We start from the raw sequence: 22,996 nt of genomic DNA on the forward strand, positions 1-22,996 counted from the left end.
GTATTTTTTTTTGGTTTTTTAATATAACTTTTATTTGTTCTGAGCACCAAAAAACTGTTTTTTTGATGTAATGATATTCTAATCTTTGGGTCGACCTGTGAACTAATTAATGGGTGCGGAACATATCGATTGGTGAATTACGTAATCTTCTTAAGTATTCCGTATCGTCGGCCCGTCCCACTTATAATGGGCCAAGGCCCAAGGCCCGTCTCTGGGATCAGAAGGCGCAAACAAAATCGCTTTTGTCCCTTTACGCTTCATTGCTTCAACGACAGACTTTTGTCTTCGTCTCCGAGAACTGTTACTGCCCCTTGGCGTCTTCGCATCTGATCTACCAAAAGGTACCCTCTCTCTCTCTCTGTAGATTGTGGGGATCATAGGTATTTTATATAGTATTATATATTTGATTTACGATTATATGATTTTTTATTTTTTATTTTATTTTTGTTTTTTGAATTTGTGTTTTGCTGTGTTCCTGCGAATGATGTTCTGTTTTTCTTTGTTACCGAAGCAAGAATTCTAGCGCATTTGTCCGTTCTCTTTTCACGCTTGGGGTTGGAGACGTCTTTGATATAATAGGAATGACATTGGGAAATAGAGTGACGCGTGATCGCATAGCGGAGTGGATATCGCGTTAGACTCCGAATCTAAAGGTCGTGGGTTCGAATCCCACTGCGATCGCCCCAGTTTTTCTTTTTTAATTCATCTATCTATTTTTTTTCTCTGAAATTCCATTTTTCTATGATATGGGAATCTGTTTGAGAACTGATTTTGAGTTTTTAGTTTTAATCAATAGGTATTCTTGTAAATGCTATAGAAAGCAGATTTAATATTCGTTGATAGAGATTGGCACAACATTAAGGTACTGAAAGAAAGTGGTTTTGGTGTTATTGTTTCTAGAAAGCCTAGAAAGGCTAGAATTAGAATAGAAATGAAGGGCTTAAGGGCTTTAAGGTCAGGTGCTTATCAAGTAGAGTAGTTAAAGGTTTCCTTTTGATGAAATATTGGGCATGCTATCCTCATTCATTGTTCGCTATTTCACTCAAAACGTGCTGATATTGTGGGTTTAGGGTTTCATGCTTTGTGTTGAGAGAGGGAGAGATGGGGAGGACGATGTTGAACGAGGCGTTGAGAGCGATAGTCAATGTGGAGCGGAGAGGAAAAGCAAAGGTTGAGTTGAATCTGTAACACCCTGTCCCACATTGGGAAAATGAGGAGTAGCCCACAGATAGTGAGTGGTTTATAAAGATAGTCATGAGTACTAAGTTGCACATTGTTTAGTTACTAAGTGAAACTTGGGTTTTATAAAGGATTACGGGGAAGCTCCAAATTGACTTGTCCTTTTTGGGTAATAGCGTAGATGTGGTTAGCGCTTTTCCTTGGGTCGTTATAGAATCTCATTTCCACAGTCATATTTCTTTTCTTAGGATCATGAAAGATCGAGGCTACATCAATGATTTTCTGGTTTATGATCCACATAGAGTGGGGAGGATAACAGTTCAACTACAAGGCAGGATTAATGACTGCTGGGCTCTCACTTATAGGCAGGATATCAAGGCAAGGGATATTGAAAACTACAGAGTGAGTATGCTTCCAACACATCAGTGGTGTTATGTTGTAATCACAACTCCAGATGGTGTTTTGGATCATGAAGAGACTATTAAAAGGGGTATGGGTGGAAGGTTCTGGGTTATTTTCGTTAGATTCCCGCCATGACTCTTTCAATATGCTTGGATGGAAAAGCTATTATGGGATCTTACTTGATCACAGCTTGCCTTCACCAGCAAGAATAGGTTCTGTTGTCTATCAGAGCTTTGTATCTTCTGATGAATGAGATGATGAACAAACTTCTGGTCATTCATTACTCTCAACTCTCAAGTAATAGTTCCACTGTGTACCTAAATACGATTCAGGTAGTAATCATGATGTAGGGTATCAGAAGCTTCCCCTTCTTTTCTTCTTATTGGATTAGAAAATGATTAAGTTGGAGAATTTTCGACTTAAGATATGAATGTGACTCTTGCTCTCTTGACATGCCCTTTCTTTATGTTGCATAGATTGTTCTTTTGGTTCTTGCTTGTGTTTTGTGCTCCTCGTGTGAATAGGAAAGAGCATCGCAGTGTTTGTCTTGGTTACCCATGCCTTCCCTTTGTTTTTGGTAGCTAAAATGAGCTTTATTTGAGGAACGCAAACAAAGCAGAGGATGTGGAGGTTTTAGGTTGAGGGCAAATCAATTTGAGGAACAGAAAGCCGCTTACTTATCCAATAGGAAGTATTCATATTCACATGAAATAGAGAACCCACTCTGCCCGACCCACAAAAAATTATAAAATTATTAATGCAAAGAGAGTGAAGATGATTGTCTTTATTAAAGGGTTGATTTATCTAACAATAAATGTGTAACATATCCAAATAAGACCTATTATTTCTTACTGGATTGGATCATAATCGGGATAATTAGATTGAAGAACAGTTAAGTGCATGTATGTAAATTATAATGGCATTCTTCCTCAAGCCTTTCTGTGAACACCTTCTGCTTTTAATCGGTGTGTAGTCAGTAACTTATTTGCTGTGGTTAGCATGATTGTTTGGCATTGGAGTAATACCCTGCATTGATTTTAGTTTCTATATTTATTTGGAATATATAGTGTGTTTAAATTTGTTGGCACAGAGCATAGACAAACACATGTTTATCATTCTCTGACAATTATTGGTATTATGCCATTATGCATTGGACCAGAACTTGAGTTGATTGCTATGCATGAAATATTAAGTGATTGGATTTTTAGGTTATAATATACAGTATATACTCGATGTTTTGAATCTGGAAACAGAAATCCATGAACTACTTGTGTTGAAAAGCCATTATGGAATTGATGTTTTTATTTCAGAGTTTAGTGCTAAGATACCACGATTTTGTTTGTGTTCCTGCAGATGGTTGATGATCAAGACCTTGGGTTTTTTTCTAGTTTTCTTGGCGTTTTTATTTATGTTCTGGTGATTGCCTATCATTACGTGATGGCTGATCCAAAATATGAAGGCAGCTGAAAACTTGGTCATTCAGGATAGAAGCAAACTTCTTGAAAAATTAGTGAAAGATACCTCTATCATGTCAATTTTGTTTTCATAACTATTATGCAAGTTTGATCTAACTACAGTTTTTGCTAATATCCTTTTATCATTTGTCATCTTCATATGCAAACCCAATTATTGGTACTTTTGAAAGTTATAATGATATCTGATTCACGTCAGTATTGTTTGGTGTGATCAGGTATGACCAAGTTAATAGTCTTTGCCAATTATTTCAGCTGTCATTTTCCTGTGTACTATGTTTGATGGCAAGGCTGGTGAGGTAATGTGGAAATGACCATTATATTCATCATGCAACATGGCATGATGAATATAATGGTATAAACCATAATTTTATTTTATTTTGCTGACATGGCAATGCCGATCAACCTTTGGATTAACTATTTTTTTAAAGAAAAAACACTTCCAATGATCCTTGACGGGGTGAGGTAGGTATAAATTGAGGATGGGACGAGGTATAATATGTAGCGTTACTCTTTTTCTTCCTTGTTCTTTTTTTAATAAGGATTGATCGGCATTGCCACATCAATGAGAGAAAATTGTGATTTCTAGCATTACTCGAATATTACCTATAAAATTAATTAACTAATATCAATCCTTAAATCAAGGTTTATTTTGTGTCTTGTTCTCGTGCATAAGGAGATAGTTGAGATATCACACGTCTTCAATTACACAGGATGCCCAAGGTGTACTCAAATCAAGGTTGCCTATTGATTGGGAAACGGATAAATGAAATGGAGAGGAGTCGGTACTTTACTGTTAAAGGGCTCAAAGCGATTTTTTGCGTTTTCCCGGGAATTTTTGATGAAAAATGGCTCTTTTCAATCTTAGCTGTTGATGTTAAGTGTACCTCCCAAGTATTATTGTATTAAGTCCATGGATTTGACCTAAGGCGTCGTTCTTGCCTCTTCCCACTAATCCTCCATTCACAAGTCAAGTAATGTCGGTATACAAAACAAATATCCAGAGTCCCATGTTGTTTTAAGTACTGTTGTAAGCCAATTTTACGATAAAATATTCACTATATATATTTTTTTCTTCCAGAAAGTCAGGAATCTCCATAAATATAGAAAACTTTTTCTTCATTCATTTTAGTAATCCAGCAAAGAAAATAAAATCGGAAATGGTTATGGAATAAAAGGAATGCATGATCTTCATCAAGAGAACTGTTGAGAATACAACAACGTTTTACCACTTTAATTCTTAAATAATTAAATTTATCTTTCAAATTAAGATTCGAATACATGAGTTTGTAAAGAAATTTTCCCTTTGAATATAAAAAATAAAACAAAATAAAAAAAAAAATCTAAATATAAAACCAACTTAGCATTACCCAATTGAATACTCCTCTAGTTATGGACAGCGGAGTTTTACAAGTGGGAGGGCTCAAAATCGAAATCACACGCGCGCAAAAACACACTGCATCATCTGAATCACATAGAAGATTAACACTCAAATATTCCCCAATCCGTTCAAAGGTGAAAACGAGAGCCGTTGATTATGAAACTGACGACCCGAAACCCCGAAAGCAGAGACGAAAAACCTAGGAACAGAAACCCGGCGAATCCCAAGGCGATCGAGACGTCCGACTGGATGCAGAAGGCGTTCGTGGCCGTACACGTGTCTGTTCCTCTCAGCGCCTTCGCCATCGCTGTTCCCGCCGAGTTCGCCGACAGTAGCAGGTACGCGAACACCTAGAGGATCACAGACAGTCCAGGCACACTGGTTCATAATTCCATGTAAAATTAACAAATATATATATATATATATACAGAGAGAGAGAGAGAGAGAGAGAGAGAGAGAGGAGGGTTAGGGTTTGGACCTGGTCGTGGCCGAAGTCGAACCAGACCTGAAGGATTTCGGGGAAGAGAGTGGCGCCTCTGGAGATTTCCCAAACAGAGGCTACCAGTTCGAAGAGAGAGTAAACGGCCACTATTGCATTCGCAGCGAACACGAATCTGCAGGAATTTCGATCGTAAGTTTTAATATCTTGAGACTTAGGTGTCTGTTTGGCCGCTGAGGAAGTGGAAGACAATTAAACTAAAAAAAAAAAAAGCAATACTCAACTTTTATCTTATCAAAAAAAAAAAAAAAAGAGCATCTTTTGATTTCTGTTAGTTGATTAGCAGAAGCTGAATCACACAACTCAGTTCAAGCAAAATGCTTGTGTTGCCTCGATAGAGTGTAGATTTTCGTTTTTAGAGCGAAACGGAATTGGAAATACTCTCCGTGTCTGAAAACAGAATTTTGTTTTCGAAAATCTTTCCCAGAAAACAGTTTCCTCTCGCTCTGTCAATTTGCAGGCGACACTAAAAAACAACGAAAAAAGTTTTTAAATGTAATTACTTTCCAAATTTTGAAATGAAATAAAGCAAACTTTTGATTTTTGACACAAAAAAAAAATAATAATTAAAAAAAAAAAAAAAAAAAAAACGATTTTTCGCACAATTCTCCTACATTTTTCTCGTAAACCAAACGGAGGAGGGGGGAAGAAAACGTCCAGAAAGGGGCCTGGGGTACGTACCTGAAGGCTTCAAAATCGTACCAATGCGGAGAAGCGGAGCCATGGGAGTTGGTGAGCATGAAAACAGATGCAGCGAGGGAGAAGCAAAACGCGGCGAGGCGAAAGACGAGTACGAGCCAGTTGAATCGCCGGAGCTTCTGCACCGACACGGTGGAGTGGAACTGAGGGATGCGAGGGTGATGGGAGGGGTTCTCGCCGTTACGGAGGGCCTGAGGGGATCGCATGGTCCAAGTGCACTACAAGGTGAGAGTGAGGAGAGATCATTATTAGGATCATAGGATTAGAGAGCGAGCCGAAAAAACCAGAAAACGACGGAAAAATTGGTAATAAAAAGAAAGAAAGCAAAGGAATGCTCTAGATAGTTTCAAATTTCTGGGATTACCTGATTTACTTGCAGTCAATGATAGGTTGGGTCCTTGCGTTCTTCGATGAAATGGAGCCGGGATTTCTTGGAATAGGACCCTCTTCATGGAGAGCTACTTTATGGTCGGATGCACTAATTTTGTTATTTATATTGCCGTTGGAATAGCAAATAGGAAAAAAGCTTTTATATAATTTCATGACTTTTCTCGCATAATGTTGTCTAAATTGTTAGGCCGTATATCTATTTGAGCATATGAGTTTTATAAGAGCTTTTTTATATTTATTAAACATCTAAATCTTTTATGACTAACAAGAATTTATTTTACAAATTTAATGATATATGATGCGACATAATGATCGAATATATTGTAATGTCATTTAACATTATGTTCTTGCCAAATACAGGATAAATAGTGGCTAGATAGTAATCTCAAGGACAAATGATTAGGAATTTCTTTACCATACAGTAAGTGAATTTGATTCCACCGCGATTATATATAATAATTCATGAGCTAAACTAGATAATAGTTGTAGTGGTAGGTTAGGCTTTGCGTTGATTCGTATGTGCTTTATTTTTCTTTTTGTTCCGTTTAGTAATCCTCTTCACCTCCCCCTTTTTTATGGGAGAACTTTTTTATTGAGCGAAAGTAAAAAGTAATTGATGTAATATAAAGTAAAAATAATTTATATGAAAAAATAGAAAAATTTTGTATGGTAGTGAGTTTTTTTATTTAAATAATAATAAAAAATAATTGATGTAATATAAAAAATTAAGAATACACTGAGTTAATATTTTTTGAAAGAGGTGAAAATAAAGAGAAGGGAGAGGGGAGGGGAGGGGAGGGGAGGGAGTTATACGAATTGTGTGAATTCGTGATGTCATCTGAGGTGTGGAAAGGACATGGACTATGGAGGGCTCGAGCATGTTCTTCAGCTTCTTTTCAAATTTGTCCTCTTTAATAATTTCTCTAGAAAATGTGTTAAATGCTTTCCCCCAATGTACCCTAAAAACATGGGAACACGTGTCACCGAAATTGGCCGCTGTGGTATTTTCTCGACAAGAAGGCGGCCGTAAATTGTGCTTGTTATCCGCTATCCATGCTGCGAGTAACTTCACATCAAACACATCTTTTGGTAGGAATTTGATACACCCCACTCGCCAAAGCCAACCTTTTGGAGTTAGTTCACAACTCCCAAATTAAAAGCCCCATCTTTCTTTTCTGGTTCCTCACGAAATATGGTCAGTGTGATCAGGAAATTGCTTGACACATTAAAATTTTCAACCAAATATATTAAATTCATATTTTTCATGTCCATTTTTAAATATCATTTTAATAGATTGAATTGGAAGAATTTCTTTTAAGGAGAGCTTCACTTATAACCTTTAAACTATCATCTATTTTAAAAGAACGTACTTAAACTTTAAAACGTTTTAATTTATGGTATTTATTTTTCAAAAAGTTTCAATCTTAGTTATCTGTTAGAATTTTCCATTAAATCCTATCAAAATTTTCAAAACACTTCTATGTTTATTTTTTTAAAAAAAAAATTATAAAATTTTTCAAAGATTCAGGCATAAGTATTTTTACAAATTTTGTTAAATTCTAAGCAACACTTGACAGGATTTAACAGAAAATTGTAACGGAAGACTGAGATTGAAACTTTCTAAAAAATAAATACTCTAAATTGAGACGTTTTAAAATTTAAGTACCTTCATTCAAAATTGGTAAAATAAAAGTTCAGAGATTATAAGTGAAATTATTCATTTCTTGTAATACAATTATAGGAAAACCGTCAAGTGAATGATTATACTTCTAAAAATTGAACTGTTTATGCAGCTCTATTTTCAACTGTAATCCCTAGTCTCCATTTTTTTTTTCTTCCCTTTTTCATTGTAAATCTCTGTTCTTAATCAGCAAAACTAAATTCACCGTGCAATAATTTGAGTTGAGCCGTGGAGATTTGATGTTAGAATTTTATGAATATACATACTTGTAAAGCAAATATTTCATGGAAATAAGTCTGTATGCTTTAATAATTCCCACATATTTGCAATCATTGTTCTATCGTTGAGAATTATTTAAGATCTCACACTTCTTGCTCATATCAGGAGTTGAGCGTTGAGACAGATCGATGAGAATCCCGTGACAATTATTAAAGCAGTGAGACCTATTTTTCATGAAGTCTTTGCTTTACAACTTACTAGTGCACCCGTGCAGCAATGAATTAACTCTTTCACGTCCTCTTCTTGTATATAAAATATATAAAATGAAGGGAAAAAGGTTTAAAGATTCGTGAATAACTTGATGAGGGCATAACTTCATACCTTTTTTTTGGAAGGAAAAAAAAAATGATCTCTAAGTTTTCATGCATTTAAAAATTGATTGTTAGGTTTTTTATTTTTTTTAACCCAAAAAAAAAAAAAACTCCCTGAATTTTTATCACGTTAAAAAAAAATTAATCATTCCCGTTGCCTATGAGAGAAAGTCAATTCCAAGACTATTTCATTCTTCATTGTTCCCTTTCCATTAAAAAAATTATTCATTTTCTTAATAGAATAATCATTCCGCATACTAAACATAACCAAAATATTTTCTTAATTCAATCTTATTGTAAGCATAAATATTATTATGGCTTTGAACTTTACAAGACGAACGCCGATGACTCGACATGCACCTTTCTTCCTTCCACAATTTTTTTTTTTTTTTTTTTTTTTTTTTTTTAGTGTGAAACAATTTATTTTTCCTTCTTGGAGAAGAACGAGCATTTAAATGTGTGAATAAACTCCTTTTTTTTTTTTTTTTTTTTTTTTTTTTTCTTTAATTTTATGGTGTAGTTATAAGTTATAACAAACGGAACGTGGAGCCCGGCAGTGGTGTTTTTCCTACAAAACAAAGCTTTCATATTGCTTTTAGAAAAAATAAAAAAAAAAATTATATATATATATTTTAGGGCAAGTGTGTAATGGATTGCTTAGGAAAAGCATTTTGCTTTCCTCCCCGTTAACAAGGCGTATCATTATTATGTCTAAAATATGTGGGGCTGGCGTTTATCATGTCTGCCCTCTTTCCGTCAATCTGTTCATATTGATTTGCTAAGTTTCAACCCCCATGAATTCCATCTGAAGGCCTTTTGTGCTTTTTTTTTTTTTTTTTACTTGTTTAGTAAATACATGTATAAAATAAAATAGTGAATTATTAATTTTACAATTAGTAAAAAGTGACGATGTGATATAAAATAAAAAGAATTTATATAAAAAAGTGAAAAAGTTTTGTATTACAGTAAATTTTTTATTTGAATAGTAATAAAAAAAATTATTGATCCGATATAAAAAGTGAAAAAGTATGAATGTTTTGATGTTGATTGTTATTGGAAAATGTAAAAAAAGAAAAAAAAAAAAAAAAAAAAAAAAAGTTAATAGTGACCGGCCACTATTCTATTCTGCTTCGGAGCTTGCCAAACAACACCAGTTCCTCGGCCATTGCTTCCGGTTAGTGATTCCGGCGAACTACTTTCTTTTTCTTTTTTTTCTTTTTTTTTTTATGTTTCTTTGATTTTTAAACCATTTCAGACATAAAATGCTCCGTTTGTTTCGACGTAAAATGTTTTTTAGAAAATGTTTTCTGCATTTTTCTATGTTTAGTAGAGGTAAAAATAATGGTCAACGAAAATCATTTTCGGTTTGACTGTAAAAGCCTAATGAATTTTTGAAAAACGATTTACGGTTTATTATTTTTTTGATTTAAACTCTTCATTCTTGCACACACGTTTGTGGGAATCCACTACCGCTGGACATCGAAGTTTTGTTAGTAGTCCGACTTTACTGCTGAAGTTCGTCAAATTTTGGTACAGCCAAATTTAGGCAGTGGTTACCGGATTCCGTTTTACGACATTGTTGATTTTTTCGTATGAGCTAAACGCCGAAAAATATTTTTAGAAAAATTATTATTATTTTCTAAAAAATATTTTTTCTTTGAAAATATTTTCTGACGAAAAACATTTTTCGTCAAAACAAACATATCAAAAAAAAAAAAAAAAAAATCTGTTTGGTAAACTTCTCAAATATCAGTTATTTAAACGATTTTTTATGTTTGGTCCTCTTTACAAACATATTTTTCAAAACAAACTATAAAACTCTTTTTAAAAAATAAAACACAAAATACTTCAAAAGAATAATTAAATATTGTACACGTTTTTGGGTCTAAAGATTTTCTATGAACAATTAAATTTGTAAAATTAGAAACTGTGGGTTAAATATCAAAATTGAATAAAGCGCAAAGTTCCCGCCATATTTTCCTTAAAAACAGTAGTGTATTGATAATTTATCATTTATAACAAACTGCATAGGTGATTTAATACGCTAAAAATTGATCAAAGAGCAAGATATTAAAGTTAGACTACTTTAAAATATTCGCCTTGTAATCCCATTTTCTTCCTTACTGATTAGAAGAAGAAAAAATCTAGAAAAAAATTTATTGTCAGAACTCCCTGGGTCCATCTCAATAGTTTCTTTATGAAAAATGACCGCAAATGGTGATATTAGTTAGGTCAACTCGTAGACGTTCTAATAATCAAAGTCCATTTTCACGAGGTAAGGGTATAAGATTATATAGGTCAATATTAACTCAACCTATTGAATTAAACGAGTAAGACATATTAACTATAACTCGCTAATTTCGTTTTAGGTTCGTGGGCCAAGTCAAAAATTGTCGGCCATTATGTCGCATGTCGAATTCGAATCGTGTTAAAACATAAGTATAAGACTATATACGCCGACCTTAACCCGACTCTTTTAAGTAAATGGGTCAAACCCAAACCTAACCCGCTAACATTGGCTTTCAACAGATTGATCTTGTACCTAAGTTGAAGCAACAACTTGGTTTCTGCCTACAGTAGCCTCCAAACGGAGGTCCTGGAGCTTAGGCACCGATTAAGCTGAAACCTACCCCTAACAAACAAGAAAAAAAACTTTAAAGAGAAAGAGAAATGATTCTTGTACATCCATTGTACATATCTTTTCTAAATTAATCATGGGATCTGTAGGACTCACAATAACCTATGTGTGATGTGTGAGTTATACAGATCCAATGGTTGATTTAGAAAAGAGATGTGCAAAAGATGTATATGTAACATGTCATATCCATATGGAGGATGTCTACGGATTCTCTAATAGATTTTTTTTTATTATTATTATTATTTAATGATAAGTATTCTATAATAGAAAATTAAAAAGGATGAGATTACCAGTAAACTTGTTCATTGACTAAGATGCTCAAAAACCCGCACAAAATTGACATTAATAAGCCGAACTTGTACAAGTTCATGAACCATCAAGCGTATGGGTATACATATTTCTAATAATATCACTAGAAGATGTGCAAGAAGAGAAAAATCAATTGGACTGAAAAAAGAACTAGAATATCTTGTTGGTGTCACCAAGAATAGAAGCCAGAAATAGCAGCAATTTGGTCTACATCATTTCAAGCGATCTTCTGACACACCGACTAACTTTCCTTCTGAACTCGTCCCTTCCTTCTCTCCATTCTTTCTGCAGTTACACAATTAAAAAGATGCCAGAGAACATCAGCAAATCAACCAAGTAAACCACAGTGGCAAATTTAACCTCTTATGTTCATTCACTTTGACACCAAGTCTGATTACAAACGAAAGAAAGCTGCATATTCATGATGAATAGATACATGTAGACACGTACCGCGGCATCGACGTTTGCAGGAGATTCGTCATTAGGGCTTGAAAGCATTGATATTATACTCAAAATTATGCTCTCAACCTGCAGTTGAAGTCAAATCAGTTAGTAAGATTGCAGAAATAAGGTACAGTCAAAAAGAGAATGTGATATGGAAGACATTAGGCAATGAAAAAGAAAATGAGGGAATGACTTCATCAAAGCAGAAAAAGCCTGGTGTAAGATGAAGATATCATATGCAAAGTAAAACAAACAGCCAGAACCTAGGGAAGTCTTGTTAGCCTCAATCAACAACATATAACCTTTTGAAATCAAGACATCTGGCTCCATGGTGGTTGCAAATTACCGGTAGGCCAAAAAAACCATGATAACAAATCTTTCAAGCTTAACACATTGCTTTTATAAAAAATAAAAATAAAAAAATTTATGGTAACTAGGACTTTTTTTATGACGAGTAATCCCTCCAAGGCAGGGCCACTTCATGTACCCACCCCTGTCAGGTAAATCTCGGATCCGTATAAAGCGCTCCCTCCACACGGATTGAATAATACTCCGGCTTCGCTGGCGGGCTAGCTCTAAGGAATTGTTCGCACTCAAGGAAATTCGAACCTTAGACCTCATAGGACTACTACAAAGACCAATGCCTTTACCACTTGAGCTAACCCCTTGGGGTTAAAGGACATATTAAAACTGTCAAAAAAATTCCATCCAAGAGTTCTTGATTTGACAACATTTTATAAGCACAACTTTACTTTCCTATGTCTAGTTTTATTCTTGGAAGTAAACTATGAAAGTAAAACTGGTGCAACTCTGCTGCCAAACTTCCTTCTAAAGACTTGTTTTACCTGTTTCTTCTACCAGTTCTGCTATATGTTAAGCCAATTTATATTTTTCCACATATTCGGAGAACTCTTGCATAAATTGATCTTAGAGTGGAACTAATAGTTCTGACTACATCTAAATCAAGTGGAAACACAATGAAAATACAAATAAATAAGAATTTTATTTATAAAGATGGCAAAAAATTAAAACAAAAAACTTCGGTGTTTAAATACATACTGTATGGACTGGACTCCAGCGTTCACTTGCATGCTCATAACCATTTGGATCTTCACCAGGAGGATGAAGAATTGAAATGCAAACCGTTCCATCTTGGTAAACTGCAGTTTAGACAGATCAAAAACATTAGCCTAACTCTTAACGTAAAAAATCAAATACAGAAGGCAAGTACTCACCATTAGGGTGCCACATCTCTGAGACAAACCTCACTGTTGGAGGGCTTTGAGGGTAGTTAGAGGGAAAGCTCATAAAGGCATGAAAGAAACCTCCATCACTGCAACAAAGGAAGGCAAACGAATAACCCAGTAAGGTCATTGTACCAAATATCCAATATTAAAAGCTAACTTCTAAGCATATCCGTGATAAGAACTCCACAAGAGACTCAACAAAGAGATGCAACATAGAAGGCCTCAAATTTAAAATAAATCAGTAATTTAATATAAACGATCTGTCAACAAACCAAAACTGAGTTAAACCATCAGTCTGCAAAACATTCTATACTATATCAAATCATAATTCCCAGATAAAAAACACCAAAGAAATACTGATAATAAAAAAAAAATCCACAATTTTTTCTTGTTCAAGATTTCGTTAATTGTATTGAATAAACTAAACCCAATTATCCAGTATGAAGGCAATAAATTGAACACCAGCTAGAGTAAAGGGTCATAACCCAATGAATAATGATCATATAGCATCACACAACTAAAAAGCTCAAATATTGGCAGTGATCACAAACCATTCAAATTACCAACTTTGAAAAGAAAAATATTGCATACCGCCTACTGACACCAAAAACACATCAAAACCTTTCAATCCACACAAACCCAAAACCACCCACCTTTTTACCATCAAATCAAACACAAAAACCAAAACCAAAACCAACATCGAATTCCCAAAGGAAAAATAGATATATAAACAAAATACCGTGAAAAAAAGGTAAAAACATCACCAAAAATAAACAATCATGAACTTGGAACTCACTTCAAACGGTTACCAAGCCAACCTCAAAACAAAATAAAACACATACACCAAAAACCAAAGCACGGATAATGAAGACTGTCAAAAACATAGATTAAAAATTCAAACTTTAAAGCGAATATCAATTGGATCACTCACTAAAGCGTATCGAGAGGCCCCATAATCGTGACGCTCCACTCGAACACATTGCTATCGTCGACCAGACCAGCCGAGAAGCCGTCCACCGGGCTTTTACAGAGATCTGAGAATAATAAATAAAACAAAAAACCGATTTAAGTTAATCAGAAAACATGTCAATCTGACACAAACCCAAAAAGAACCAAAAAAAGAAAAACAATAATAAACCCAAGGGATAGATTGAATCAGAGAGGACCTCTGAGCTGCTTTTGGAGGAGGAGGCTTGCTTGAGACGCCGCCATTGGAGACTGGAAAAATCAGAGAGGCAAAGCAAAAGTAGAGAAATCTCCAGGTGTTATTTAGTAATGGTTTGGGACTCCAAACTGGCTTTTATAGGCGAAGAGAAGGAATCACAAATAAATAGTTATTGCCTAATTTGCTTGAGTTTGTCTGCCTCTTTCCCGATCAAAAAAACATAAACAAAGGGAAAGGCGGTTTATCCAGGCCAAGTAGTATTTCTTTTCCTTTTACCGATAGTTGTTGGAAAAGCCGAGGTTTTGGTTATTTTATTAGGATAATTACTTCTTTGATCCGGAATAACCTAAATTACAAATCAATTTATATGATTTAATAAATTTATAAAGAGTCATTGTGGTAAATTATAATTACAAATCAGTTCTTGAACATGTTTTTCATCAGCCAAGATAACTGATTCCTTCAGTATTTTTTAAAAAATAAAAAAAATATTTTTGTTTTATTTATATATATTTTTATTATTATTTGTATTTTTTTTTATTGTAATGGATACATGTCGGCTTTCTATTAAGTGTGTCGTGGCTCACTAACGAAATCTGTTAACTTGACGGATGAAAAATGTGTTCAGAGATTGATTTGTAATTATAATTTACCACAAGAACCTTTAATGAACTTTTTAAACCACAAAAAATAATTTATAATTTAGGTTAACCCCAAAAAGACCGATGATACAATTAAGTGAATTAACCCTATTTTGTTCATAAGATTAATTGAGGGTTTTGTTGGGACTCCTCTTGAGTGCTGCATGATCAACACCCCCGCCCCCAACTCCTTCAATTCCAGTTTCCAGGGAAATCAGCTGAATCCACTGAATCAAACCATAAGCTTTTTAGAAAGACTATTTCCCTTAGATCCATCCCAGTGGACAATGAATAGATAATAAGTGGAGTATATTTGAAAAGCTTTTAGCTAAAAAACAGAAAAGAAAGAAGTAGCAGCATTTCAATCCAAATTTAAATAGAATCATATGCCAATGCTCTAAAAGCTAGGGGTGTTATCGTAAATATACAGGCGGTTATTTGCAATATTCGTATCCGTATCCGCACGGTTATTATCCGTTATCCGCAAATAGATAATGAGCCTATTTTAAACGCTTTTAAAAATAATTTTGACTGATTTTTAGTCTTTTAAACTTATTTTGAAAATATAATGCAACATCAAAAATATGTAGAACGGAGAAAAAGAAAGAAAGAGGATGATAGATAAAAGCTCAAAATATTCATGTTAATTAATGCTTACAAGAAACACACTTTTTTTCTTTTTCTTTTTTTTTTATCCATGATTCAATGAGCATAATAATCAAGCCAAGAAACATAAAAATAAATAAATAAATTACAAATTGAGCATAAAAATAATAATATTACAGATTTATAACATAAAAAACTTAAATTGTCTAAATAGTAGACATTCATAAGTAGAATATGTATATAAAAAATAAAAATGTATATATTAGATATAAAATGTATGCGGATGCGGTTATTATATATTATATATTATCTGCATCTGCATACCTTAAAATTACTATCCACATCCGCACTTGCGGATAGTGGTTTTTGTTATTCGCATCCACGTGTGCGGATAGCGAAGCAATCGATTAATATCCGTCCGCATGTACACCTCTACTAACAACATTATCTTTTTTTTGTAAAAAGATAAAAATAAATTATCTTCGTAATGTAATAGAAATAGTTTGAATTCTTGTAATTGTGAGTCTTGATATAGATATGTGTATATTGATTTGCATGTATGTGTAGGTTATGTGTGTAATGAATGTATATACATACATACTATAAGATAAACATATAAATTGAATATTAAATTATTTAATATACGAATGAATTTATCTAATTACTCATATAATAAATCTTAACAATAATTAGTATGAATTTACCACACACACAAAAAAAAAAAAAATCATGATATTTACTTTATATATAAAATTATTAAGTTAATTGATTAGTTTTTGATCAAGATCGAGTTTATTCAAAAAATAAATAAACAAAGCTTGTACAAATTATCTAGGTTCGATCGTGTTTTAAAAAATTAAAACTAATCCCACTTGAACATTCAACTATGTCATAAATTTTGATTTGAATTTCGATATTTGACTTTTGAGGATGGGTTGGCTCTTCACAACTACACTAAGGTGGTGTCAAATTCAAATATTGGGCCACAAACCTAGCTTGTCAACATATAAAACAATAATAATAATAATAATAATAATAATAATAAAATTATAATAATAATAATAAAAAGTATTCAAGTGCTCGCTACAGTTTACATTCATCCCAAATAGGTTACATTCAGAGAGGACGTTATTGGATTCCTACATATGAGAAATTTGTCTACGACTCTTTTTGTTCTTATCACCACTTTTTTGTTTTTGTTTTTAGAGAAATGATCTCTACACTCATTTCTCACAACAGCCTCACAACAAGCTGACGTGGCTAGTAATATTTTAATTACCACGTCATTTTAGTTGTACAACAGTTTATTCAATAACATTTTTCACGTCATTTCAATTGTACATCGGTTTATTCAATAATATTTTTCATATATTATAAATTAAAATGGTGAAGAATTTGGATGAATAAACCATTTTCCTTTTTGAATGAGAATAGTTTTCCCACAAAGGATTAACGTGTCCAATCTCTACCATACAATGAGCAAAGCTGAGCACAAAGCCACAAAGTGTGGTCGGCAGGCAATATAAAGATTCTCACACAAAGATTGAAGATTTTGCATCATCATTCTCTTTTCTTTTGAAATCCCATCCTCCCAGTATCATATTGCCGGGGTTCACTTTATTCCTTGTAGAAACTCATATTAATCGGGGAAATGCTTGTTAAACCGTCTCCCAACCGACTGTTTTAATTAAAAAAAACATTTTTTTGTTAAAAAGAGACGGGCAGGAGCAGGACGGAGCCAAAAATACTTATGGGCAAGGGTTAGTGTTAAAAAAAATTATTAATAGGGGTCAATAGGCTAAATTTTTAATTTTTTAGCTTATATTTTTTTTTTTTTGAGATTTTTTCTTTTTAACCTTAGAATTTTTTTTTTTAAAGAAATTGAGAGGGAGCCATGGCCCTTGCCAATTCCCCCTCCCTCCGTCTCTGGGCAGGGGACATTTTATTGTCCCCGGCCAATCAGGCCTCAATTAAGGGTGAGGGTATTGCAATTGCCATTTTCTTTTTCTTTTTTCTTTTTTTTTTCTTTTTTCTTTTTTCTTTTTTCTTTTTTCTTTTTTTCTTTTTTTTTTTCTTTTTTTTTTCTTCTTTTTTCTTTTTGCCAGTTTGGCTTGATTTCAGATTCATCACGACCAACCAAATTGAATGATTCCCATTTCTTTTTCTAATTTTCTTTTAGGGGAGAACTAGATATTAAGAATGCAATTGGCCCCGAGGCTTCCCACTTTCCCAGGCCATAAGCATGCTTTAAAAGCAAATTTACAGAAAGTATTCCGTTCGAGAATATGTTTGAAAAAAAATATCCCCAGTTTCACAGTTTTTATAAAGGAAAATAATCAAAACACTTATAATGCACAATAATGACACAACACTAAGGCACATTGAGGTAGAGTTCACACATTGGGTTTCACCTCAATGTACCTTGGTGTTGTACCATTGTTGTGCACAAAGAGTGCAAGGATCACTCCCCTTTTATAAATGGTTAATTACATTTTTAAAAATTATGTTTTCAAGGTTTCAGGAACCGCTACATCAAACTAACATTTAAGTGAAGTGTTTTCTGTCCCCAAGAATAGTTCAATCGGCTGTGAACCACACATCATGAAGCGGAGGTCACTAGTTGAAATCTTTCTCCCCCTCTTACGTGAACTTGTCAAAAAAGAGAAATGTTACATATCATCCCCTTGTCCTTCTTTTGTCCCCCCAAACTTGATGTGGCTCTTAAAATCACCATTGAATCAAAACCCAATAGTCATATATCAAAAATCCAATGGTGATTTTAAGAGCCACATCAATTTTGGGGGGGACAAAAGAAGGACAAAGGGATGATGTGTAGCATTACTCGTAAAAAAAAGAAAAGAAAAGGGTGAAGTGTTTTCCTATGCTGGGCAGCAGCCCAAGTTATTATTCGTGACCATTTCGAAATACAGATCAAAGGCAGCCCAATCACCTCTTGGTCGGTTTTTCAATTAGTAGGTGGTTCTTTTGGTTCTAGATGGACTGGGCTGAGGTCCAAGAAGGTTAAGAACGGGCTGTAATAATGATCGGCCTGAGTCCCTGACCCAGAAAGAAAATGTGATATATAGGCAAATAGCTTTGGCCCCAAAAGCAAAAAGGAGAACAAATGGGGCATTCCGAGAATTGAACTCGGGACCTCTCGCACCCTAAGCGAGAATCATACCACTAGACCAAATGCCCTTTGCGCCTTTTGGGGATAGTTTTATATATTAAAATATTTTTAATAATCACACATCTAGACTTGGAATAGTATATATACAAAATACCTAATCATCCACTTTGTCAAAAAGAAAACACATATTTGTTAAATCACTATTTATTCTAAAAGCTTAAATTTATAAAAATTAATAAATTTAATCATTTAACCAATAATTTAATACTCCCTCTTACGTGTGAATTCAAACTCCTTTTTAATAGATGGATCCAACACGTGAAATATTTAATTGAAATAAGAGATGAATGATGGAAAAATAGTTCGAGCTTAGGACTCTTGCTATGATAGATTGATATTATGTTAAATCACAATTTGTCCTAAAAGATATAGGAATAAAGGAATTTAATCATTTAATTTATAAAAGGTATAAGATGAGACGAAATTATTTTATATAGTAATACAGTCGATAGTTTTTATTACAAGTGACACTTACCACATTAGTTATTAAACAATTAAATTTACCAGTCAAATTTTATTGCATAATTTCTTCTTTCATATTGTGACACGTGACACTCAACTTTCTCTTAAACGGCACGTTCCCTCCCTTTAAGGAGAGCCAACGCTTGTGGGGCATTTTGGTAAATGAAAAATCGGTACAGTTGAGAAGCTTATATGGACTGTAACATTTTCCATACAAAAATTAAAAAGGTCCACATGCATAATTAAGACCAACTAAACATGATTGAGCTTTACAAAGGACAAAATAAATCTGCAAACCCATTAGTAATTTGATTTGATTTTTTTTTATGGTATTAGTAATTGGAATTTTGATTAATCATCTAATTAATAGTCTCACCTAATGTAACCAACGACAAAAAGCAAGTGCATGCATGAACTATAAGTTACTGATACAATAATGGAGCCTTGGAATGGCTTCTAAAGTTGCCTTGATCATGAACAAGGCAGGTCAAAAGAGAGGACAACTTCAACCACAAGCCTAACAGGGAATTCAAAACAGCCAAACAACTTTTACTAGAAAAGCCTGGATGAATTGTAATCACTAGCTTACACAAAACCTATGATAATTTTCTGCAGAATAATTTGTATTAACAGTACTAAAAGCATCATTATGAGTTGTCTCATTGGTGGTCAGTGAAGCCGGCAACATCATTACCATGGCAAGGGTCTTCTCTGTGATAATTGGTGTCCTGCTCTGGGTAACTTCTTCTCAATCACAAATAGATTAGAAAAGGTGAAAATTCTTGATAATACTATAGTACTTGAAAGAGCTGCAGAGGCTTTGACTTTTGGAAGCAATTAAGGTGGAGCATGTAGACTGTTAAATCTGAACTTACCATCAATATAAATTAGGGCTTCGGTGGACCACTTCATGATTTGTAAGTAATCATTGGATAATTAGCACTGTTTAAATATATATTGCTCTAAAGCTAGCAGCTAGTTAAGTGCATATTGCCTTAATCAGTACTGTTGAGAAACCTGTGATAAAGATAAGTCAAATTACCATTTATCTAATTAAAAGAGTTAAGTTGGTAAGAATTGTGCATTTAATCATTTGATTACTATTTTAACATTCGACTAACGTGTCAACTCAAACTTCTATTCAACAAGTGATGTCTAACATGCGAAATATTTATTTGAAATGGGATTAACTGTAGAGTTAATACTATGTTAAAACATCACTTTTTCTAAAAGTTTAAAGTGATAAAAAATGATGAATTTAATCATTTAATTAATACTTTAACATGATAAGAGAATGATGTGCAATTTTTCTATATGGACTTTATAAATTGGCTTCTTCTTTAACCCAACAAAAGTGTAAAAGCAAAGAACAACAAGAACAATATGATCATATTCAGTGTTCTTAAAGAGTAGGCGGTCCAGAATAGCATCCGCATGATGCATAATGGGCAACTCATATCATCCGTAGCAAACTTTTAAAACAATTTATGGAGTATCTAGTGTAGTTTATTAAACATATAATTTCATTTCATAGCAGAATGTGAATTTTATGAATGTTTAAGCAGAATAAATTAAAGTCCAAGTACAGTCAATATTAGAATTTGTTCTGCAGTTTACCGTACGCCGGTAGTCCAGCCAAAAAGACTTGCAAAGACAAGAATTAAACGGTGCCGAGCTGTTCACACATTTTTTCCCTCTTACTTTCTTGTCTATCAAATTCTATAAAAGCACCCTATTGACTTAGGCATCGGAGTGTTCTCCGGCAAATCACCATTGTTTGTTTCTTGTTTTTGCAGGTGTTTTTGACGGGACTACCGGCGTGCGGTAAACTGTGCGAACAGATATCAACCAAAGGCAATGAAGAAAGTTTTACACCTAAGCAGGGGAGATATTCAGTCTGCATCAGCATGCTACTAACACCAATTATTTCATGATTGGCAAATCCCAGCATTACGTGAACCGAAAGGCTGTAGTAAGAATCTTTTTGTTGAGGAGTTGGAGGACAAAAGCGTTGAGGGCTCTATAATATGAAAATAGCCTAAGATAGGTCAACGGACAATGACAATAAATTAACATTTATAGCCTTATTAATTTCAAAGCTAATAAAGCATTGGATTCCCAGACAGCTTTAGCATGCATTCCATACTTTCAAATAAGCAATGATTAACTGATCAAGATGATATTTCTCATGCCTATATAACCCCCTAGACCTTAAATACCCCATTTACACCATCCATGAACAAGCTCACGCCAAGATGAAGAGAAAAGAGATTCAAATATATATTTTCTTGGCCTTCATCCTCATTGCTTCTCAATGTTGTTACTCCACAGCTATGAGGAATATTCACACTGCAGAATCAGGCAAGACCCTGTATAGTGTATATACTAGCCTTGCTAAGATCATAATGCATATATTCTAAACTGATATCCTAAGAATGAAGTGAAAAAAGAAGTAATTAAATATACTTTCTTTTGTTTGATGCTTCCATAGTTGGTTTCTTCAAGCTCAAACCTTCACAGGCAAGAGAAAGCTCAGCTGCAGGATACATGTCAGCTCCTTGGGTGAGTAGTTCTTCTTCCCAATATTGCTTTCATTTCATATGTGATGGAAATGGCTAATACATAACTTTGCTTGTTTCATGAAAAGATCAACAAATCAGGAATGAAGGACCAAAAAGCTGCTCATAAGGTTCCTTCAGGACCCAGCCCCATTGGTAATCGGCACCCACCAATATCCAGGCGTGGTTGAGAGGTGCATTTATCATGCTCGGCAAGCAAAAAATATGGTGAAGGGCATTTTTGTTAGTGGGATTGGTCAGATACTATGTAGAAGTAATGTTTTTCCGTGGCATACTTGCAGAAGGATGTTTTTTTATTTGGATTAAGGAAGGTCATTCATATGAATTGGTTTTAATATGAGTACTTTTAACACTAACAGCATGAAATGTTTTTGCATGCTCGAAGGATTCTCAAAACTGTGTCACATATGCTGCTGAATTTTAATTTGGAATATGTGGTACAAACATCTGTTTGCAGGAACATAAGGTATATATAACTGCAAATTTTCTTTCTACATTAGATACGTTGATACGGCTATATGGAAATCAACTGCCTTAATTTTTACAAATAACTTATGTTCTTCAATTAAAGACAAACTTCCCAGAACAGAACAGCCCTCACTAAATTATAGATCTTCATCTGACAAGTGGAAATTAGTCCGAAAGATGCTTTGACATGAATAGGAAAAGAGTAGTTGGATATTGAATCATGTCCATTCAAATATCCAGCTAGATCTTGAATCTGATTTCCAAATGTAAACTCGAAAAACAAACTTTTCGAATGATTGGAGCTGCAATGGATATATAGAAATTTCAAGTTGACTTATTTTGTTTAAAATGTTTACACTTATGATTGGTCAATCATGATTATCAGGAAGTACTCATACATAAATTGAAGTTTTGCTTCATGACCATAGCTGACTGACAAAAACAATATTGATCAGTTCCAGGCAACAGTTCATGGTGATCCATGTATTCAATATTATATAAGGGACCCAGCACTGCCTTGGCATACTCATTTGCAAGGCAATTCCTGCATTAGAACAATTTTTTTTTTTTTTTTAATGTACTAAAAGTAATAACTAAGATTGTCAATTGTTAATTCACTACAAGAAATTTGGCTTTCAGCAACAACTACAAGTCTAAAAGTTGTAACTAATAACGTTTAGCGATGACCAATCGTCGCAGTTACCTCGTCAAGAAAGGTTATCAGCGATGACACCATTGTCGTACCTAAATAATGTTAAAAGTTGTTGCAAATAACTTAAGAACTTAAACTAACATATCGGTGCTGATAATATGTTATCAACAACAACGATGATACACAATAGTTTCTAGATGCATTATGCACGACATGGAAAACTTTGTAAGGGCTGATCATTACAATAAGTGATGTTCAGTTATTGGATTTGAATACGCCAGTGTCAAAAACATTGAACAAGC

General features: G+C 33.8%; 4 protein-coding genes and 2 non-coding genes across 6 annotated transcripts; 3 read left to right on the forward strand and 3 right to left on the reverse strand.

Moving 5' to 3' along the window:
* The first annotated feature begins 265 nt into the window (after nucleotides 1–265).
* On the forward strand, nucleotides 266–3,314 carry LOC133864187 (dolichyl-diphosphooligosaccharide--protein glycosyltransferase subunit 4A-like). Its single transcript, XM_062300448.1, has 2 exons — nucleotides 266–341; nucleotides 2,935–3,314. The coding sequence occupies exon 2, from the start codon at nucleotides 2,935–2,937 to the stop codon at nucleotides 3,046–3,048; it is 114 nt and encodes a 37-aa protein (XP_062156432.1). The 5' UTR covers nucleotides 266–341; the 3' UTR covers nucleotides 3,049–3,314.
* TRNAR-CCG (transfer RNA arginine (anticodon CCG)) lies at nucleotides 609–681 on the forward strand. Its single transcript has one exon. It is a non-coding gene; the product is annotated as a tRNA-Arg (tRNA).
* Nucleotides 3,315–4,276: 962 nt separating the features above from the next.
* LOC133864294 (CASP-like protein 4C1) lies at nucleotides 4,277–6,138 on the reverse strand. The gene is made up of 4 exons (XM_062300578.1): nucleotides 5,997–6,138; nucleotides 5,615–5,850; nucleotides 4,913–5,048; nucleotides 4,277–4,784 (listed from the first exon to the last, which is right to left on the reverse strand). The coding sequence occupies exons 2-4, from the start codon at nucleotides 5,836–5,838 to the stop codon at nucleotides 4,563–4,565; spliced, it is 582 nt and encodes a 193-aa protein (XP_062156562.1). The 5' UTR covers nucleotides 5,839–5,850; nucleotides 5,997–6,138; the 3' UTR covers nucleotides 4,277–4,562.
* Nucleotides 6,139–11,241: 5,103 nt separating this feature from the next.
* LOC133864001 (ubiquitin-conjugating enzyme E2 14) lies at nucleotides 11,242–14,377 on the reverse strand. Its single transcript, XM_062300184.1, has 6 exons — nucleotides 14,098–14,377; nucleotides 13,863–13,965; nucleotides 12,920–13,017; nucleotides 12,744–12,844; nucleotides 11,691–11,768; nucleotides 11,242–11,525 (listed from the first exon to the last, which is right to left on the reverse strand). Exons 1-6 carry the CDS (start codon nucleotides 14,141–14,143, stop codon nucleotides 11,448–11,450), a joined length of 504 nt encoding a protein of 167 aa, XP_062156168.1. The 5' UTR covers nucleotides 14,144–14,377; the 3' UTR covers nucleotides 11,242–11,447.
* A 4,092-nt stretch (nucleotides 14,378–18,469) lies between these two features.
* On the reverse strand, nucleotides 18,470–18,541 carry TRNAP-AGG (transfer RNA proline (anticodon AGG)). Its single transcript has one exon. It is a non-coding gene; the product is annotated as a tRNA-Pro (tRNA).
* A 2,695-nt stretch (nucleotides 18,542–21,236) lies between these two features.
* On the forward strand, nucleotides 21,237–22,068 carry LOC133862312 (CLAVATA3/ESR (CLE)-related protein 46-like). The gene is made up of 3 exons (XM_062298090.1): nucleotides 21,237–21,356; nucleotides 21,487–21,557; nucleotides 21,643–22,068. Exons 1-3 carry the CDS (start codon nucleotides 21,251–21,253, stop codon nucleotides 21,742–21,744), a joined length of 279 nt encoding a protein of 92 aa, XP_062154074.1. The 5' UTR covers nucleotides 21,237–21,250; the 3' UTR covers nucleotides 21,745–22,068.
* The last annotated feature ends 928 nt before the right edge of the window (nucleotides 22,069–22,996 follow it).

This window comes from Alnus glutinosa, chromosome 3 (assembly GCF_958979055.1).
Source record: "Alnus glutinosa chromosome 3, dhAlnGlut1.1, whole genome shotgun sequence".
NCBI classification, from domain to species: domain Eukaryota; kingdom Viridiplantae; phylum Streptophyta; class Magnoliopsida; order Fagales; family Betulaceae; genus Alnus; species Alnus glutinosa.

Bases quoted from the DNA above. Each gene is read 5' to 3' on its own strand.
- LOC133862312 (XM_062298090.1), top strand. From the start codon at position 21,251: ATGAAGAGAAAAGAGATTCAAATATATATTTTCTTGGCCTTCATCCTC. The intron at 21,357-21,486 runs GCAAGACCCTGT...ATGCTTCCATAG, and splicing joins TATTCACACTGCAGAATCAG to TTGGTTTCTTCAAGCTCAAA. The intron at 21,558-21,642 runs GTGAGTAGTTCT...TTTCATGAAAAG, and splicing joins GATACATGTCAGCTCCTTGG to ATCAACAAATCAGGAATGAA.
- LOC133864294 (XM_062300578.1), bottom strand. From the start codon at position 5,838: ATGCGATCCCCTCAGGCCCTCCGTAACGGCGAGAACCCCTCCCATCAC. The intron at 5,049-5,614 runs GTACGTACCCCA...AAATTCCTGCAG, and splicing joins TACGATTTTGAAGCCTTCAG to ATTCGTGTTCGCTGCGAATG. The intron at 4,785-4,912 runs GTCCAAACCCTA...GTGATCCTCTAG, and splicing joins TCGACTTCGGCCACGACCAG to GTGTTCGCGTACCTGCTACT.
- LOC133864187 (XM_062300448.1), top strand. From the start codon at position 2,935: ATGGTTGATGATCAAGACCTTGGGTTTTTTTCTAGTTTTCTTGGCGTT.
- LOC133864001 (XM_062300184.1), bottom strand. From the start codon at position 14,143: ATGGCGGCGTCTCAAGCAAGCCTCCTCCTCCAAAAGCAGCTCAGAG. The intron at 13,018-13,862 runs GTGAGTGATCCA...CCTTTGTTGCAG, and splicing joins GGGCCTCTCGATACGCTTTA to TGATGGAGGTTTCTTTCATG. The intron at 12,845-12,919 runs GTGAGTACTTGC...TCTAAACTGCAG, and splicing joins AGAGATGTGGCACCCTAATG to TTTACCAAGATGGAACGGTT.